This window comes from Garra rufa, chromosome 4 (assembly GCF_049309525.1).
Source record: "Garra rufa chromosome 4, GarRuf1.0, whole genome shotgun sequence".
Taxonomy (NCBI): Eukaryota; Metazoa; Chordata; class Actinopteri; order Cypriniformes; family Cyprinidae; genus Garra; species Garra rufa.
The window spans coordinates 22,006,079-22,027,086 of record NC_133364.1 but is presented as its reverse complement, the minus strand read 5'-3'; the positions used below and the strand labels follow the sequence as shown (position 1 = coordinate 22,027,086).

Sequence of the window (21,008 nt, the reverse complement as noted above, 5' to 3'; positions counted from 1 at the left end):
GGAACGGGAGGAGGAACAACGGAGTGAATAGGAACATAAAAGGAATCGCAAGTTAATCGGCTAACAGAATGCTAACATGCTGCAAATCACGGTTATTAAATAAAAGCGAACGGTCAGCGAGAGAAAAAGGAAAACAGTAATAGACGCAAATAGAGAACGAAAATGTAAAATGTAAGATGCGAGTGGCAAGCTAAATGGCAAATGGAATGCTAACGCGCTGTACTCGCGGTTAACGAATAAAGTGAGCGATCAGAGCAGTCAGATTAGTGTGATGGATAATATGAAAAATCTGTTGGGAATAAAGCTATGTTTTTATTACTTTAAACAACAGAGAGTAATAATAAGATAGAGATTTCTACAGAAAAACAAGCTCCAGAGAGGTACAAACACAGAGAGCTACAAACACAAACCACTCTGCAAAAGTGAAATGTTACAATATGCAATGTTATCTGGTCAAATGAAAAAAATACACAAACTATAATATTTTGTCAATAAAATAAAATCCAATCTAAAAACGATATAAACTAATTAAAAACAGATTGGAGATTAAAATAATAGCAGATTTGTCTTGTTTTAAATTAATACTAAAAACTGAGCTGAAAATTTTACTTCAGCCAGAAACTTGTGTTGCTATGTCAACTAATAAATACCATAAATTTGGTTATGATAGCATGGATGAAAATATTTAAACCACGTGTGTTACAATTAACTGCGCATTAGTTTGTGCCCTGGACTCCGTGTTTATTATTATTATTATTAGGCTATTATTAAATGATAAATGAGCGCGTTTCCATTTACAAATGAAACTATGTGAATGATTTATTATGTTTTATTCAGTGAAACACTATAGTATTTATATAGGCTAGTCCATTAATTAGAGGATTCATTTCTATAATAATTTCTTGATTTAAAATAAAATATTAATAAATCCATCTCTGATAATCCCGGGTTACTGTGGTCACGCAGGTTTGTTTACGCATTACACTTGTGGCTACGAGAAATGGATGTTGTTCCCTCATAATAGCATCTTTGTCATTACTTCAACAAAATGATCTTGTGGCCACAACATAATATGACGTTCCTACAAATTAATATCTAGTGGCCACAACAAACTTAGGTGAACCGAATATGTCCCCTGGCTGTCACCATGAAAGACTTATTTTTTTTGTGAAATGATTTGCTTTAAAAGTTATACCCACTTTATATTAAGTATCATAAATTATTATACTACTAACATTTAAATTAATCATTTGATAAAGTGCACTTATTTGTAGATATATGTATTGACAAAATGAAATTTCTCATTATATAAACAGCTAGCTTGATTTTTAAAAAACATTTATTAATGGGTATTGCCTTTAATAGCAGAAAGTAAAAGCATAAGAAAAACAAGCTGTATAAATGTTTTATATGGAAAATATACGTTTAAAATGGACTAAAAAATATTTTAGAAGACAACACAAAATATGTGATTTTGTTATAAGTTTACATACCAGGCCATAAAACAAAAAAGGTAACTAGAATGCATGCACATAACATTTTTTTTAATCTGATCAACTAATAATATATATTAACAGATTCTTGGTCTTCATGTGTTTGTTATGTATCAGACATGGATCCATGTGAAATTACGTCTTTCATATTGGAAATGTGCTTTAGATACAGATGACTGAAGAAGACAAAGGAGGAGATCAGATGTGTGTTTCTTGTTTATTGTGGGTCACCTCTCTTAATGTTCAGAGTCTCATATTCAGAGGGTGGAGCAGAGAGTTGAAGAGAAGCATATGTGCCTGCAGCCTCAGTCTGAGCCTGAAAACAACACAAAAAACACCAACATTATCATCATCATCATCATCATGCTGCCTTATAATGTAACATAAAATATTTACCTTCAACTTTGCTGACAATCTGGGTGGGAAAGGGTATTAGGTTATTAATGTGTAGTCCTTTATAACTTTGTTATATATAGAAATGGACTGTTACCTGTAAATGACTTACCGTCTCATTTTGTAGAGCCCAAGTCCAACAGTCAGAGCATACAAAACCAGAATCAGTGGTAATATGACCAAGAGTGAAACTGTAGCCTGTTGACATTCTGAAAATACACAATATGCACATTGAAAGAAAATATAAATATAATTCACAGTAAATCAAAAGAAAAAATGGCAAAATAGCAGTGTAAGCTAAAATTATTGACCGTTTTAGGGAAGCTGAAAATGATGTGTCTGTGTTGTAATTGAACAATTAGTACATTGATTGATTTAAATATTTGTTTTACCTGTAAACTGGAGAGGAGTGAGAACCAGTTGAAACAGTTCACCAGCAGTGCATCGAGTGTTTTTGCTGACACACTGCAGAGTGAATGTGTTTGTGAGAGACTGATGTAGAGTGATGGAGCTCCTCTAATGAAGGAGTGCTGGCTTGATGTGCTTTAGTTAAACTCTAGATTGTTTTTCAAATCAGTCCCATCTTTGAACCACACTCCTATAGATCTCCCAGTGAGGTCTTTGTTATAGGTTTTATTAATCTCAAATCTGCAGTTTATGATCACACAGGATCCACTGAGAGCTTCAATCTTCTTTGGAAGGCTGATGCTGAAATGTCTACAGCAAACACCTACAACACATAATAAAATTGTTTAAATACAAGCAGAAACAGTGAAGCATTCAGACACACCAACAGACTTCTGTTGTGTTATAAACACAAAATGCTACAAAAAAAAAAAACATTACTTACAAAATAATGTATTTTTGTAAAGGGTGACATAAGCAGAACAAGAGCAAGTGAATATAATAAAAAAATAAGTACAGTTTAATTTAAAAACATTGTAATAATAATATTAATATTATATTAATAAGTAGTCTTGAGAAAAAACATGTTTTCAAGTATTGTATATAAATGTTCTAAAGTATCTGATTATCTGAAGCACTGCAGTATCACACAGACAGAAAATTTATAGTTTAGCACTTAAAATCACACTTTCATTCATGTCACACTGAACATAGTCTCAGCCTCAGACGTCACGCCCACGGAACGTTGGCTAAACGTCTGATGCATATGGTACACTTAACTGGAAACACTTCAGGAATGTCGAAGTCGTCATCTGATTAGTTGAATTTGATCGGATATCCGGAACACGCGAGTGTCGCGTTTATTTTCGGTCCGCTGGGAAACAAAGCACAGACTGATTTACTCGCGTTTTGCTAAAAGGTGCTTATGCAGACGCCGTTGTTGTTATACACATTTGCGACGTTCGCGAACAAATTACTGATTTACTGCTTGTTCTCCCTCTTCTTCGTTAACTTTCAATGCTGGTTATATCAATGACTGACTTGTTCCATGCCAGTCTGTTGTTGTGGGGGCATTTCTACACCCTGAAACGAACTGTGATTGGTTGTTTGATATGTCGGTCAAACGGCCTTATAGGCGGGCCTTGGCCAATTAAAGCTGCCATGAATTCCAGACCTTTAGCCGTCAGTCTGAAGGTCTGGCTACGCGAGACTACACTGAACACATCAAACTATTTTATAGATATGAAGATGACAAAGAAAACCACACCTTGTAAAAGAAAACAGAATAAAAATATCTTCTCCACAGTGTCCATCTCTTCATTAAATGACTATACGGAAACACACACTTGTAAACTGACAAAAAAAAACAGCACTTCTGAGGAAACAACTAAAGTACAAAAAGAGTTTAAGACTTACCAAACAAGGCTCTATCCAATGTAGCTGTAGCAGTTGTAGCGAATTTAGCTCAAAAGGGAAATGTATATAAATAATTACAATTAATTGTGATTAATTACAATTATTTATATCAGCCGCCAGTAGAAACTGTAGCGGGATTAAATCGCCATCAATTAATCTGTTCGTCTAGCGAACATACAGGGTAATTTCGTATCAACCCTAAGCAATGATATTTTCTAGGCCACAGAAAAATAACATTCTTACAGTAATAATGCATTAGAGCATGTAGCTTGATCGGAAATCGTAAAGGGACATTAATTTGCAAGGCAGAATCAGAGACTCATGTACTAACATATAACTAATCTAAACAAACAAACATATACTCACTCATACAGGGTAGGGTAGGAGGATGGTTAGAACAGTACAGGAAAAGGGCATGAGGCTGAGCTGACCATCTAAAAGAACCATCAGTTTCTACTCGAAAACATAGAATACGATAGTTTTACACCAAACCTCTGTTTAGTGGAAGAAACGATACTTGCATCCGAACGAGAGTCTCGTGGAGCCTCTGAAGACGTCCTGGATGGTTCCATTTGATGGCCGAAGTTGCAATTTCTTGAAACTCCAAGGTTGTTCTTGAGTCTGTTGAGGTTAGGAGAGGTCTCTCTCCTGTGTAAGCAGTCCTGAGGAATTGCAGTCCGCACTTCAGAGCTGGGGATCCAGAGACGGCCAGGAGTGAAGATAGAGAGATGTCTGATCGTGGTCATTTTCATGATGATAAGTTCCATGGTTGCGTGAAATGAACTCCAGTGGTAGTAGTCTGACTCTGTGTGGTTGAGAGCCATCTTCTAGACTGGGGAGAGTCCACACAGCTCCATATGTTGAGGCCCCCCTCTGGGCCTGGGCCTGTGGAGGCCCTCCCCACAGGCAGCAATCAAGGGTTTTTTGAAGAACCTAAGGCAGAACTGTGTGTGAGCCCTTTTAACATCTGGGAAGAGTCACGCCTCTTAGAGTGGACTTGACCAATGAGAGAGGCTGAAATCCAAGCGGGAGATTTGGAGATAATGTGAACTTTTATGGCTCTTTGTCTGAAAGCAAGGCAATTTGCATGTGTGCCAGGATTGGGTATTCATGCAAACTACTACAGATTCTTGAAACTGTAATATGTTACATGTGTATCAACACATAATATGCATCATCTTTTAGATCAGCAAAATACGAATTCAGAGATACCAAACATGACCGTGTGGTTATACTACATAATATATATCTATCTATATCTATAGTAACACATGCATAAAAACATTACACAATACAAAAGACAAGGTACATAAACCACAATAATATACACAATGATTGGAGGATTTGTGTGTTCATTCATAGGAAGGTTTGGTACAATAAGGCCCAGTTGCCTTAATGTTGGTCGAATTGGGGGTTGTTTCTAGAATGCCAACCTAAAGTTGGCTTGTTGGTTTTAAGGATAATTTGTTAAATGTAACAAATAACTATGTCTGATGGCACTGGCGCTACACAGTGTAATATATTTCCTAAATGCAGAAAGACACCAATTTCTGTGCCTATAATTTTGAGACTGAGTGAAACTGCAATGTGTAAACAATATATGTCCCACCAGCTTCCTGCAGCATTCACACATTAAGAGCCTTTCAAATCCTCTCTGTGAATAAAGGTCATTTTTTCCCTTTAGACCAAAAGCAAAATTCTGTAAGTATGATTAAAAAACATAAAGTGTAAATGTGATAAATGTGTTTTTTGTCAGACAGTCCATAAAATAGTCAACAAAATTACATAAATGTAATAAATATTAAAATGTATGTAAATATTTTTAAATGACAAGTTTCTAAAACAAACCAATGTCTGATGTCATTGCATTAGAAAAAAGCAAGTGGCATTAGAAAAGAAATGATGGAAGCTTTTCTTAGAACTAACTGGTCTATTCTGTGCCTTATTTTGCTAGACCAATATGGGTTAAAGGGGTTTAGTGGATGTGTGAAGTCAGTTCTAGCCGAGTAAACATGATGAAAAACACTTCACATTAGTGCTTGACAACCAAGTGTCAAAGTTTTAAAATAATTTTTGTTCATTTTGAATTCTATATTTCAATAATAAAATGATGTTTTTAATTTGCAATACATGTAAAAACATTTTGAAAATAAGAATTTGTAGGAAATTATTTGTTACATTTTAATTGATGGACACAACAATTTTTAGAGCCATTAAATATCAAAAATCAAACCAGGTTCATAATGAAGACATTTCACAATAGCTGCTACTTGAAATAAAAGTTGTATATATATATATATATATATATATATTTTTTTTTTTTTTTTTTTACACATTATTCATCTTATCGGCAAGGCATATCATATCACTTTTCATTTATGTTTATATCTTAAAGCTTTATCGGTCGATTCCGGTAACGTTCTGACAATATATCTATTATATTTATAGATATATATATACACACACACACAAAATATACAAAAAGTTATTCCTACCTGCCTAATATGCTTTTGGTCCTCCAAATGCTGGCAAAAACAGTACTGACCCATCAAGGCATGGACTCCACAAGACTTCTGAAGCTGTCCTGTGGTGTCACCAAGATGTTAGTAGCAGATCGTTCAAGTCCCATAGTTTGCGAGAGCTGCTGTGGAACGCACTTGTTGGTCCAGCACATCCCAAAGACACGCAATCAGATTGAGATCTGGGCCCGTATTCACAAAACATCTTAAGGTTAAAAGTAGCTCATAACTTGCCAATTTAGGAGAAAATCTTAAAAATAATGGGCGTGTCAGTCCTAAATTTAGGACTCCTAAAATGTTGCTCTAAGAGTATTTCACAAAGCATTTAAATGCTAAAACTAGATCCTAAATCTGTGAAACATGAGTAGTGAAGAGGACTCCTAAGTCACTAAGACCAAATGAGATTTGGAGACCTAGGCAACACCTTGCACTGACTTGTTCCTCAAACCTCTCCAGATTTCAGGGGTATCTGAAAAAATGTAAAAACAATATTTTGGAATACGAATATTGTATAAATGTTCTGAAGTAAATGTCTGAAAGAAGACTAACTGAAGCGCCACAGAATCACATAGAAAGAACAATATCACAGTTTAGCACTTGAATTCACACTCTCATTCATGTCACACCAAACATGTCAAACTGAAGAAGAGAAAATTATAAAGTGAAGAAGAGTAAGGAAACCACACCTTGTACAAGAAAATAGAAAAGAATGATTTTCTCTGCTGTGTCCTTCTCTTGATCAACAAATGCTCAGTTCTGTAGGGAAACACATTCGTAAATCTGCAAAATTGACAAAAATAAACTCATGGAAATCATAAATATAGCAACACAAAAAATGCACATTGATTTATCATTTTTGAAACAGATATTCATAAATGCACTGCAAGTCACCTACAGTTCCAATGCCTAAATAATACTTATATTATTGGGGTTGTGACAAACTGTATCAAACTGCACAAGTGAAACGAGACAAATATCCTGAAGGTGGTGCTGTTGTCTATGTCAATCTATAATAACAGTTGGATAGTATTTTTTTTTATAAAGTGTCGGCTGTAAAAAAAATAAAAATAAAATAGGGTGATAAAGGTAGAGTGAAAGTGGTGAGAGATGATGGAGTACGGAAATGAGACAAAAAAGCAAGTTTGGTGGGTTTACTATAATAGTACTATGATACTGAATGATACCACATTCATGTTATGAAACTCCAAGCCATTTAAAAAAAAAAAACATACAATTGTTTTATCATCCAAAAAACAAGCCAAGCTGAGACATAAAGCTGAGAGGAGTCATGGCACAAAATGACAAAGATGCATCTGCAAACAAATGATGCAAGTGCTTTTCTCAAAACTATTTTCTCTACTCTTCACTTTATGTTATGCCAACTTCTATTTTTAGTAGATGTGTGAAGGCTGTTCTTGTCAAGCATACTTTTTCTGTTTGTTTTGAACAGTTTTTCTATGGTATATCATCTAAACCCTAACATCTTTTTAAAAAAACGTTTTGTCCTAACATATTTTAAATAAATGTCACATTGTTTATTCATGTTTTTTAACGTAAAATCACAAAAGTTTATTCTAAACAAAATCCCAAAAGTTTATTCCAAACAAAATGTAAAACTTATATTTCTCCAGAATTTAACTTACAATTGAACAATTTAATTTATCACAAAATGAATCCAATGTCAACTGTGACTGCAGCTTTTGAACTTTAAACGTGCAGTCACTTCATTATTTTTAGCAGTCAAAATAAATGTGGCCAGGCTATAAGCTTCCTGCTCAGCATTCACACATTAAGAGCTTTTCTAAACCGCTCTATTATTAAAGAATACATTTTACTCCAGACCAAAAGCATCTTATGTCTAATCAGATCTCTGTGCACAACAAAAAAGTAGTTTAAATAAGCCATTTCAAAAGAAGCTCATCATTATGAAGAACTGAAATTAATTTGAAAAGTATTAAGTGCTTATATTTTATCTGCTATTCCAGCTTAATTTACACACAACTATAAACAAGCCATAGGCTATTATATGTGTTATAAATGACAGATAACTTGCTGCTCAGCATTTACACATTAAGAGATTTTTAGATCCACTCTGTTAATAAGGAAACTTTTTACGCCAGACTAATACAATCTATTCATATCTTGCAGGCCCAAAGGGAGCTCACCTGCATCATAAGCACATAACAACATTTAGCACTTGGTTTAAAAAAAAACTTTAGTACCATTAAAAAAAAAAAATAGGTAAGAGGTAATTAGGTAGTTAGTTGAGATTTTAATGCCATATCAGCATCTGAGGCTAATTTTATGGCAACACATAAATGATCTCCATCTTAAGTGGTCATGTGCAATGCATTGAGCTACAAATCTTCCTCATTGTATATCCCTTTCTTATTTTAAAGGCCAATTCACAATGCATAGACACCGACAATCACCAGATTAGTTCATGCCACTTCTCAGACTTTCCACTACCCGACAAATACCGATGGCGTTCAATTGACGGTGGAACACGCTAATCAACAACACCTGGCCTTAAAAACGTTGTCCTTCAGGGGAAATACAAAAACTTATACAAACAATGAAACGTAAATATGTACAAAAATAAGGGATCCTGATAAGTAAACTAGCATTTAAAATAATTAAAAAATAGAGAATTTAAGAAAACTTACCAGAAATGAGAAATCAGTCTGCCCTGTACAGTTGCTGAGTGAGATAACGTACACTACACAGAAAGGATAATATTGCCATTTCAACCGTGCCTCTCAGATTTTTGAGACAACTGGATTTTGAACGCAGCTTCCAAAAGACAAAAAATTCCGAATAATATTTTTTATGTCTGATATAATATCACGCCGCTGGTGTGATTACTTTGTTCAGTGCGGCAACATCCGCTGCCAAATTCAAATCTGTGTTCGCGCTGCGCGTTTTAACCAATAACACACTATTCTGTTGAGTTTAAGAACGCAATGGCCATTCAGAAGCGTTCAGATGAGTCATCGCTGAAACGTGATTTGTTCAGTTACTAAAGGACAAGGCGCGTTCACGCCATATCGGAATTCCCGTAATTACCAGATTCCAACTTGTAAAAAGCGTTCACTTCCTCGTAGAACTTGTAATTACAACTTGTGAACTGGGAGTCTTCTGAGAGCTATGACTTGTACCGCATGACTATGGCAAGCTATTTAGGCCTAAAATATACTAAGCGTTACTCGTAATTGCATTTTTACTAGTAACAATTCAATTAGAGAGCTCTATTATTAAATTCTTACTAGTAACAATGCCAATGAGAGAGCTCTCTAAATCATTTTTTACTAGTTACAATTACAATTAGAGAGCTCTCTAATTCAATTCTCACTAGTAACAATTCCAATTACAGAGCTCTCTAAACAAATTTTAACTAGTAACAATTCCAATTAGAGAGCTCTACAAATAAATTTTTACTAGTCATGTCTCCATTGACTTCCATTCATTTTTAATTGCAGAGTTCTACAGCAGAATTTTTACTAGTATTTTTAGTTTACTCTTTAATGTTTTATTACTAGTAAAAATTTAATTATAGAGCTCTGTAATTGCATTTTTAGTAATTATTAAATTAGAGAGCTCACTAATCAGAATTGTTACTAGTAAAAATTGAATTAAAGAGCTCTTTAATTGGAATTATTACTAGTAAAAATTCATTTAGAGAGCTCTCTAATTTAAATTTTTACTAGTTAGAATTTAATTGTAAAACTCTCTCATTTTAATTATTACTAGTAAAAATTCTGTTGTAGAGCTCTGTAATTAAAAAATGAATGGAAGTCAATGGAGACATGACTAGTAAAAATGAATTTGTAGAGCTCTCTAATTGTAATTGTTACTAGTAAGAATTAAATTAGAGAGCTCTCTAATTATAATTGTTACTAGTTAGAATTTAATTAGAGAGCTCTCTAATTGGCATTGTTACTAGTAAAACTTTAATTGTAGAGCTCTCTAATTGAATTGTTACGAGTAAAAATGCAATTACGACGAGTATCGCTTAGTACATTTTAGGCTAAAACGGCTTGCCATACATGACCGCTGTATCGCCTATACAACATAGGCTCGGTTTAGGCGTTGATAGTGTTGCAATTGCTCATTGACTGTTGTAGATCAACTAACATGATCTGGTGCAAAAATGCATCTACTTATATTTGAGAATCGAGATATTTAACACATTTGGGGAATATTTTGAATATAAAAGGACGCAATTTTTTTTTAAACGCAATGTTCACAGAGTCATAATCCTTCCCTGCAAGTAGGACCATAAAGGCTATGAGGTTTACAGCTGTTCACACTAAGGAATATATATAACAGTACACCCTGATCTGACACTGGAGTGCAATGAAAATGCAATGAAAAATGCAGAGACAGCTTAAAAAATGAATAATAGCATTTTATGTTAGACTATGTTGCTTCAGAAATTAAATGTTGTGCATAAGTTTATAAGTTTGCCTGACATCAAAGTTTTTCATACAGTCTCATCAGATATGGATTCAATTCCACGTATATACAATAATTCTAACACTCAAAGTAAACAGAGTCAAACCGTAAACATTAAAATACTAAGTTTTACAAGCATAGCAACAAAATGTAAAGAACATGCATTGCGCTGCGCTTAAGTTCGAAAGCTCCAGTCCACACTTATTGTAATACATGGGAAAACATGGTTGTGTGAGCAATTCTAGCTCAGATGGTGATACTTTCATATGTTGTATCTTCTGATGGCTGGGAGAATACTTCTCTGCTCTCGGCTTCCTGATCTAGTATGGTTTGATTTTCCTCAGACTCCATTTCAGCTGAGATGCTGCTCTTGGGCTGAACACCTCCTACTGAGCTCTCTGTCTCTGATACTTCATCCGGATAACATCGGACCTCAGCATAATCTTTTGTCAATGAGGAGATGCCCCTGATCTCGTCTGACTCTGGTTGCATGTTTGTGAAGTCAATAGAGGCATAATAGAGGGGTTCTTTACGCTTCTGGGTGGCAGATCTAGTTGGTGACAGTGTGGCATTATTGGCATAAATAGGCTCACTCGCATCCTCCTGTTGAACAGCATGATAGATGAACAAAGCAGTGCAGAGCTGTGGTACATTCTGCATTTATACAATAGTTCTTTCTGGTCCTCGAAAATGAAATGAAATGCTGTTTTAAACAGAAGTTATTTTTACTTTCAACAACAGCTTAACTCATCTAACAAATGCACTGAGCAGTGCTGTCATCAGAAATCACCCTTAGGTAAAAGGATATTAATGTTACGACAAAGACAACGCTTTCCTCAACAGTTTTTGTGAATATGAGATTGATCTAAAAAATAAATGCTGTATTAGATGCAGGTAATCACACTTGCTCAGTCAATCTCTCTCTCATAAGACTCTACTCCACATGATACAGTGAGCTTTCAATACAGTATACAATAAGCTTTCAAATAAGTGTTAAACAGTGACCTTGAGATTTGAATCTGTAGTGGAATGAAATAGTTCTGCACAAAAGAGGGTTTTTAAACCCTCTGTTGTTATTTTGTTTTTATACACACTTGTGCCATCGAACTGTTGTATAAATGCAATATCACACTCGTAGACATGAGATGTGGCTGTATATCGGCATGCTGTGATTACCTACGGCTGGATCACAGCCATGCCGATATACAGCCATATATTTTGATATTTATTTACCAGATGTTGCAATATTTAAAAATTAATCATGTACACTGAGAGAACTCACCCTGTCAGTCAGAACGAGTCCAGGGTCACAGTCTCGTCTGGGCCAGGGCCATCTTTCTCTAATAATAAATATGAATAAAAAATTAAATAATAAATGAATTAAAAAATGATCAAAAATACTAACATAAACATCAACCATGTATGGATTTAAATTTTAACAAACATTTGGCAGATGACCGTGGCAAAGAAGTTGATAGTTGATAGTGTATATATATATATATATATATATATATATATATATGTAACAAATGTCCACTGAGACGGCGAGATGTGATGAACCCAAGTGCAGTTTATTTACAGTGACGATAATCCATAATCCAAACAAACAATCCAAACGTGAAATCCAAACAACAAACGTAATCCGAACAATGACGAGACTAGACTTGACTTGACTTGGCATGAAACAGACTTGACTTGATAACTTGACAAAAGGCTTGACTTGGCATGAACAGACTTGACTTGACTTGACTTGATACAGACTTGACATAAACTTGACTTGAAACAGACTTGATCAACACTCACCAAACAGCAGAATTACACTTCAATACTTCAATACGCGACAGGGAACCATTCAAACACAAGGGCTATTTATACTAGACAATACAGGTCACATGACACAAACAACCAATGAGAATCAAGGAACAAGACCATAGCAACCAATCAGGACAAGACACATGGAACAAAGGGACCAATGGCAGGAATACATGAGGGAAGGGAAGCAAGACACAACAGCATGAAAATGATTACATAATAAAAGACATGAAAACATGAACATGAAACAAAACCCCAAAACAAAACCAAAAACACCCGTTACATTTCCCCCCCTCTAAGGGCGGCTCCCGACGCCCAAAACAAAACCCTAAACTAAAAAGTCCAGGAGGGTGGTAGAGCAGGGGTGAAATAGGGGGCGGGATGGAGGGCCAGGTCCATGTAGGGGAACAGATTCAGAATCATGGCATGGAGCAAGAAACAATGGGCAAGACCAAGGGTACAGTGGTGGACCTGGGCAGTGGAGTAATGGAGGACCTAGACAATGAAGCAGTGGCAGACAGTGGGAAACTGGAGGACCTGGGCCGTGGAGCAGTGGCAGACTGTGGAACAATGGAGGGCCTGGGGCATGGAGTTGTGGCAGACAGTGGAAACTTGGAGGATCTGGGCCGTGAAGCAGTGTCAGACAATGAAACAGTGGAGGGCCTGGACCGTGGAGTGATGGCAGACAGTGAAGCTCTGGAGGATCAGGGCCATGAAACAGTGGCAGACTGTGGAGTAGTGGAAGCCATGGCGGGGCCGGCAGAGCAGGAAGCCATGGCGGGGCCAGCAGAGCAGGAAGCCATGGCGGGGCAGGCAGAGCAGGAAGCCATGGCGGAGCCGGCAGAGCAGGAGGCCTTGGCGGTGCAGGCAGAGCGTGAAGCCTTGGCGGAGCAGGCAGAGCAGGAAGCCTTGGCGGTGCAGGCAGAGCAGGAGGCCTTGGCGGTGCCGGCAGAGCAGGAGGCCTTGGCGGAGCAGGCAGAGCGTGAAGCCTTGGCGGTGCAGGCAGAGCAGGAGGCCTTGGCGGAGCAGGCAGAGCGTGAAGCCTTGGCGGTGCAGGCAGAGCAGGAGGCCTTGGCGGTGCAGGCAGAGCAGGAAGACTAGGCGGCGCAGGCAGAGCAGGAAGACTAGGCGGCGCAGGCAGAGCAGGAAGACTAGGCGGCGCAGGCAGAGCAGGAAGCCATGGCGGAGCCGGCAGAGCAGGAAATCCCGCTATGGACGCCGCCTCGGTAAGAGGCATGGGCGCAGCGGGTTCATGGACAGACGTGGCCTCTGGGACGCAGTGAGCAGCCCACACACTTAAAATGGCGATGGCCATCACAGGCAGCGCAGTGGATAGAGGGGAGCCCTCCAGGCTAGTGGGTGTGTGGCTTGGGAGCGTTGGCTCTGCGGGTATGCCTGCAGCCCGGACTGACATTAAAGGAGGATCCAGTATGCTGGCAATCAAGACCTGATGAGGCTTTGAAGGATAAATTGAGGCTTGGCATGGCTCTGGCGTGGCGGCCATCTTGGCCGGGGACTCTGGTGTGGCGGCCATCTTGGCCGGGGACTCTGGCGTGGCGGCCATCTTGGCCGGGGACTCTGGCGTGGCGGCCATCTTGACAACAGGCTTAGGGATGGCAGCCATCTTGGGTGCAGACTCTGGCATGGCAGCCATGATGGTTGAAGGCTCTGGAAGGGCAGTCATGACAGGTGTAGACTCTGGAGCAGCAGCCATCTTGTGAACAGGCTTTGGGATGGCGGCCATCTTGTAAGCAGACTCTGGAATGGCGGCCATGACAGGTGCAGACTCTGGAGCGGCAGCCATCTTGTGAACAGGCTTTGGAATGGCGGCCATCTTGGGTGCAAACTTTGCGTGAGTAGGCCCTGGAGCGGCAGGCTTGGCGTGAGCAGGCCCTGGAGCGGCAGGCTTGGCGTGAGCAGGCCTTGGAGCGGCAGGCTTGGCGTGAGCAGGCCCTGGAGCGGCAGGCTTGGCGTGAGCAGGCCCTGGAGCGGCAGGCTTGGCGTGAGCAGGCCCTGGACGGGCAGGCTTGGCGTGAGCAGGCCCTGGAGCAGCAGACATGGTGTGAGCAGGCCCTGGAGCAGCAGACATGACGTGAGCAGGCCCTGGAGCAGCAGACATGACGTGAGCAGGCCCTGAAGCAGCAGACATGACGTGAGCAGGCCCTGAAGCAGCAGACATGACGTGAGCAGTCCCTGAAGCAGCAGACATGACGTGAGCAGTCCCTGAAGCAGCAGACATGACGTGAGCAGGCCCTGGAGCAGCAGACATGACGTGAACAGGCCCTGGAGCAGTAGACATGACGTGAGCAGGCTTTGAGGCAGCAGACATGACGTGGGCTGGTTGTGGCTTGGCAGACATGACGTGAGCAATACCAGACATGACGGTGGGGACGTGAAAGCACTCTGATGGTGTGGGTACTGTGGGATTGTGGGGTTCTTCATCTACAACCCCTACAGTAAAATGTGAACCAGCCAGCAAAAGAGCATGATCAATATACTGTTCAAGAGTCCAGTGTATTTTTCCTCCAGGAAGCCATGAGCGAACGGGATCATTCAATCCCACTCTAAAAATGTCCTTGAGCGCCACGTCATTAAAACCCACTAAGTCACAAAGTCCACAAAAATCTTGAACATACTCCTCTATAGCCCGTTCTCCTTGTCGCAGGCAGAGGAGGCGTGAAACTGCTGGGTTCATAGTTGGCGGTCGCGTATTCTGTAACAAATGTCCACTGAGACGGCGAGATGTGATGAACCCAAGTGCAGTTTATTTACAGTGACGATAATCCATAATCCAAACAAACAATCCAAACGTGAAATCCAAACAACAAACGTAATCCGAACAATGACGAGACTAGACTTGACTTGACTTGGCATGAAACAGACTTGACTTGATAACTTGACAAAAGGCTTGACTTGGCATGAACAGACTTGACTTGACTTGACTTGATACAGACTTGACATAAACTTGACTTGAAACAGACTTGATCAACACTCACCAAACAGCAGAATTACACTTCAATACTTCAATACGCGACAGGGAACCATTCAAACACAAGGGCTATTTATACTAGACAATACAGGTCACATGACACAAACAACCAATGAGAATCAAGGAACAAGACCATAGCAACCAATCAGGACAAGACACATGGAACAAAGGGACCAATGGCAGGAATACATGAGGGAAGGGAAGCAAGACACAACAGCATGAAAATGATTACATAATAAAAGACATGAAAACATGAACATGAAACAAAACCCCAAAACAAAACCAAAAACACCCGTTACAATATATATATATATATATATATATATATATATATATTTTTTTTTTTTTTTTTTTTTTTTTTTTTTTTTTTTCAATAGAAAACAATAAATAGCAAGTTATGGAAAAACAACAACAATATGAAATTAATTGTGCAATGTTTTCTGAACCATCTGAAACATAAATCCTCTTTTGTCTGTGTTTATAAGTGAGTGAATGAGTGAAGAACAATGAACAGTGCACATACCTTGCAAAGATAAGTAAAATGCCACATAAGATCATTACTGTAGCCCCAAAAGCTGCTCCAACCAAAAAAGAGAAACTATGGAAACCTAATAATAAAAAAAAAATATTACAAGTTTTTGGACAATCACTAAGAGAATTTCTCAGCTATATTAAATAAAATGCATCTTATTCTAATGCAGCTAATCATTTCACTTCCTAAAAGCAAAAATGGTTTGTGTAGTTTATGTTGTAAGCAAAAAAAGTGTTTACATAAAAGTGTGTGAAGTAATAAAGAATTAAGCATTTATCCTTTGCCCTTTCTCTAAATTAACAACTGGAAATGAAATGAAAAATACCAATTGAGCTGTATTAAAATGTATAAATAACAGTATTTAAGATTATGCATTAAACATCAGTAAATGCCTATAAAATTTACCTGACTCTTGAGGAGTGACATGAAGCAAATGAAACAGCTGACTTGCATTGCCATGAATGTTGTTGCTGACACACCGCAGAGTGGATGTGTTTGTGAGAGACTGATGAAGAGTGATGGAGCTCCTCAAACCTGTGCTGCTCAATCGCTCTTCACTGATGAACGTGTTTGAAGAGTTAGTGACAGGACGTCCAGACAGATGCCACTCCAGTTTAGGAGAGGGATTCCCATCAATCTCACAGAAACACACAGTTTTGTAACAGCCGGGGGATGGAGAGATTTTAGGGGCATCTGAAAGTAATAAAATCCGAAAAACAAAATAACTGTAATGATGCTGATGTGTTTTTAGGGGCATTTGATTCATAGAGAAAAACTGGAGGACTTTGAAAGGTTACATACTGTATACAGTGGCTCGATTATTTGGACATAAGCATCGCTTAACATATATATACATTTGCATATGAGTGTTACTTTGGACCCCCCTGATTTCAAATGGGTCATAAACTGAGAAACCAAAATTCCCTTGATCTTTCAACACATAACAGGTCATTGTACAAAAAAAAAAAATCCTGTAAGTTTCAAAACTCAAACCATTTTAGTTAGTCTAAAAACAGCTTATATTGAAGGCAGTCTGCCAAAGCGAGAGCTTTGTGAATGTTCTACTCTGTGATGTAATGGTAGATAAGCACCGCCTCCACAGAAGATTGACATCACTGCCTGTTTAGCCACGCCCACCGATTCACACATAGTGAAAAAAAAAAAAATCATCAGTGGGCATTTACTTCCTAGTCTACAATCTGCCACACCTTTTCAAACACAGCGTTGTGCTGAGGGGTGATAAAAGCAGGTCAGAAAACGGCCTATTACTTCTAAATTATGATGTTTTTTGATGTCAAAATCTTGATAACATTATAAGAACAGTACAAAATAAAAAAACAATAGCAGTTCATGACCCCTTTAACTGTCACAGTTAGTTGTGATCTCTGTTTTTCACTGACTCTGCCCTCATCACACTAGTTAAATCAGCATGCTGCAAGAAATGCTACAAAAAAGTACTGTCACAAATGCATGTGTGAATCATGGCTAAATAAGCTCCAGTGCTGATGCATCAACAGTCAGAAAAATGCATTTGCAAAACACTCTTGTCTTACTGACTAGAATCCAGATACACTGGTCTGAAGGTCTAAAGCTACAATATTTGGGACTCAAAAAATCAAAGAGCTTGAGAACTTAAAGCATTAAATTTGTCCCTACATTTCAATTAAATAAACAGAAATGCGGTAACAGAGGCTTTTTAGTTATTATTTGGCCTTAAATATAGTAAACAAACTTTTTCACAGTAGCTATTACTGTTTTAACTGTTCATTTTATAATTGACTAAGGTGCTAAATGAATGTGACAAGGTCAAATTGACTGTTATGTATTACTCACACTGAATGTCCAGCATCACTGATGAGTTCTGGCTGCCATGTTGGTTCTGAGCTGTACAGTGATACCAGCCTCTGTGTTTCAGGTCGGTCCTATTGAAGGTAAGAGTGTCTCCAGTCTGCAGCTGCTCCAACTGTCCTCCACTCTCTTTAAACCAGGTGTAGTTCACTGCTGGATTTGCATCACTGCTGCAGTTCAGAGTCACTGAACTGCCCTCCAACACAGAGCTGGAGGGAAGCACAGACACTGATGTGTTTTTAGGAGCATCTGAGAAGAAAATATAAAAGATTTTTAGTACGGAATAATTGATGGCATTTTTCTTTTTTTTTTTTTCTTTTTTTATCTAATGCAACAATATTCAGAAATTATGTGTCCAAAAGTGTTCAAATATGTTTCGGGGCAACTGTATAAATACTTTTTTTAGTCTTAAAAAGACAGTTCTTCCAAAAACTAAAAATAGACTTTCATAGTTTAGGCAAAATCAGAATATCTTTTGTGTTTAGCAGAAGAAATTCATACAGGTTTTAAAAGACATGAGGGAGACTAAATCATGAGAGAATATTCACTTTTGTTTGAATTATGCCTTTTCTTAACACTTATGATCTCTGTTTTAGTACTGGCTCTGTCCTCTTCACACTGGTTAGAACAGTGTGACTGTAACTGCAATAAAAAGCACATTTTGTGTCAAACTAATGTGTGAATAATGTTGAACTTGGGGGTGTTTCTCAAAAGCATTGGTAGACAACTATGGTGATAAGTTCCATAGTCACGACACAACTTGTAACCATAGTTGCATTGAAGTGTGCATTTGCAAAACACATTAGTATCCAGATATACTGGTTTAAAGGTCTCAAGCTACAATGTCTGGAACTCAACAGCAAATGCTCAAGCACTAATGAGAATTAATCCCAACATATAAATTAATTTAAATAATAAAGTAATTTAAATGCTAACAGAACGACTTAGAGGCTTTGAAATTATTATCTGTAATTTAATTTACTCAAGATAAACGTTTTAATAGTAACACAATAACAGTGTCATAACTGTTCATTTTGTAATTGCTTGTAAAGGTGCTGATGAATGTGACAAGGTAAAATTGGCAGTTATGTAATACTCACACTGAATGTGCAGCATCACTGATGAATTGTGGCTGCCATATTTGTTCCAGACTGTACAGTGATACCAGCCTTCGTGTTTCAGGTCAACCCTATTGAAGGTAAGAGTGTCTCCAGTCTGCAGCTGCTCCAACTGTCCTCCACTCTCTCTGGACCAGGTGTAGATCACTACTGCTGGATTTGCATCACTGCTGCAGGTCAGAGTCACTGAACTGCTCTCCAACACAGAGTCAGAGGGAATCACAGACACTGATGTGTTTTTAGGCGAATCTGAAGGGAAAGCAAATTCAGGGGCTCACAATAAAAACACAAATATATGAATAACAAGTCTAACAAAACTAAAAAGCATCACGAACTTACACTGAATTTGTAATGTGATGCTGTTCTGTGCTGTTTTGTTCTCGTCCTGTAGCTGGTAGGTTATAGTGCAGATGAAAGTGACTCCATGCTGACGGTGAGTAGCAGTGAAGTTCAGATCAGAGATGAGGATGAGCTCCTGTAGTCTGCTGCTCTCACTGAGGGGGATTCTGGGAGTGGAGCTCCATGTGAGAGTTGGTGGAGGAGAGGAGCAGAGAGTCTCAGCAGAGCAGCGCAGACTCACAGAGCTCTCCTCCAACACCTCCTCCTGATCCTGCACCTCCTTTTGTTCCACATACAGCTGCACTGTGGGTTTGGGGGGAAACTCTGAAATAGAGAGAGTAAAATGACAATGGCAACTTTTAAAACACTCATTTAACACATTTATAAATAAATTGCTCAAATTACTCACCAATGACATTCACAGTGGAGAAGGGTTGTGGGTAGGTATACTTCAGATCTTCACCACTCATAATCCTGAAGTAATATTTACCATTGTGATTTGAGCTAACATTATAAAAGATAGTGGTGCAGTTCTTCTCGTGTAGTTTTCCAGTTGTTTTCCCACTGAAGCGATTAGATTTGGAAACTCTGGAATTAAACACCTGATTGATATTTGCATCCATTCCATCTTTGAACCACAGTCCTGTAGTAGCAACCTCAGTGAGATATTCGTCATATTTGTCCTCAATATTAAAATCGCACTTTATGGCCACACAGGATCCACTGAGAGCTGTAATGTTCTCTGGCATATTGACACTGAAACCTCCACACGAAACACCTACAACACACACAAAATAGAAATGTGAGAAATAATAATTTTTTTTTAATAAATATCAAGAAATAAGATCTGGAATGTTTTTTAGCTTATAAATGGAAATATACTCAAACCTTTCAACAGGAAACCAAGAAGAATTATTTTCTCTGCTGTCCAGATGTCCATCTTTTCATTTTTTTTTTCAAGGAACACCAAATAAAAAATGGAAAGAAATAAAGAAAAATGAATAAACTGAGCCACCCCCGTACACCTCATTTATGCACAAATTCTGTTTAGGGATACCTAATTAATAATAGATTCTCAATTTTTCTTTGAGTTTGCAATAACACTGACAACATGCAATCAAGATGAATAAATAACGCAATGAATTTAGAATTAGATATTTAATCAATATGTGGTAATTTTGCTTTATCCATTTAAAATGTTTTTTTTTTGTTGTTGTTGTTGTTGTTGTTGAATGTATTTGTAATACTGCTTATTAATTAAATAAAGACAAATCTACTACAGACTTTTAAAATTGTTAATTTAATATATCATTTAAAAAATAATGTAATATACTGGATATGACAGCATCTGTTTATGTTTAATGAGACTGTTAATTTTAGTTTAATGTAACGGAAGTAAAACAGCAAGAAGACTATCAAAATCTGACAGAGGGAATCTGTAAAAGAAACTGAATCTGACCTTTTTGAGGGCATAAAGTGTGGGAATCTCCTGTTTAGATCTCAAGTTTCCAGCTGTAACACCTGCTGCTGATGAGAGACGGAGTGAAGCTGTGCTGCAGGAACACAATCTGAAGCATAATCTACTGACAGGCAACAGATCTATTATAACTTCCCTTTTTCATCACATCACACCAGTACTTCCTGAATCAGCATTAACATGCATTCTTCACACAAATAATTTAATGTCAT

General features: G+C 38.0%; 1 protein-coding gene across 1 annotated transcript; it reads right to left on the bottom strand.

Annotated features, from left to right (window-relative positions):
- Positions 1-10,927: 10,927 nt before the first annotated feature.
- On the bottom strand, positions 10,928-20,259 carry LOC141332825 (sialic acid-binding Ig-like lectin 13). Its single transcript, XM_073837784.1, has 8 exons — positions 20,208-20,259; positions 19,729-20,097; positions 19,320-19,643; positions 19,032-19,229; positions 17,848-17,916; positions 16,420-16,707; positions 14,856-14,944; positions 10,928-11,284 (listed from the first exon to the last, which is right to left on the bottom strand). The coding sequence occupies exons 1-8, from the start codon at positions 20,257-20,259 to the stop codon at positions 10,928-10,930; spliced, it is 1,746 nt and encodes a 581-aa protein (XP_073693885.1).
- Between the last annotated feature and the right edge of the window lie 749 nt (positions 20,260-21,008).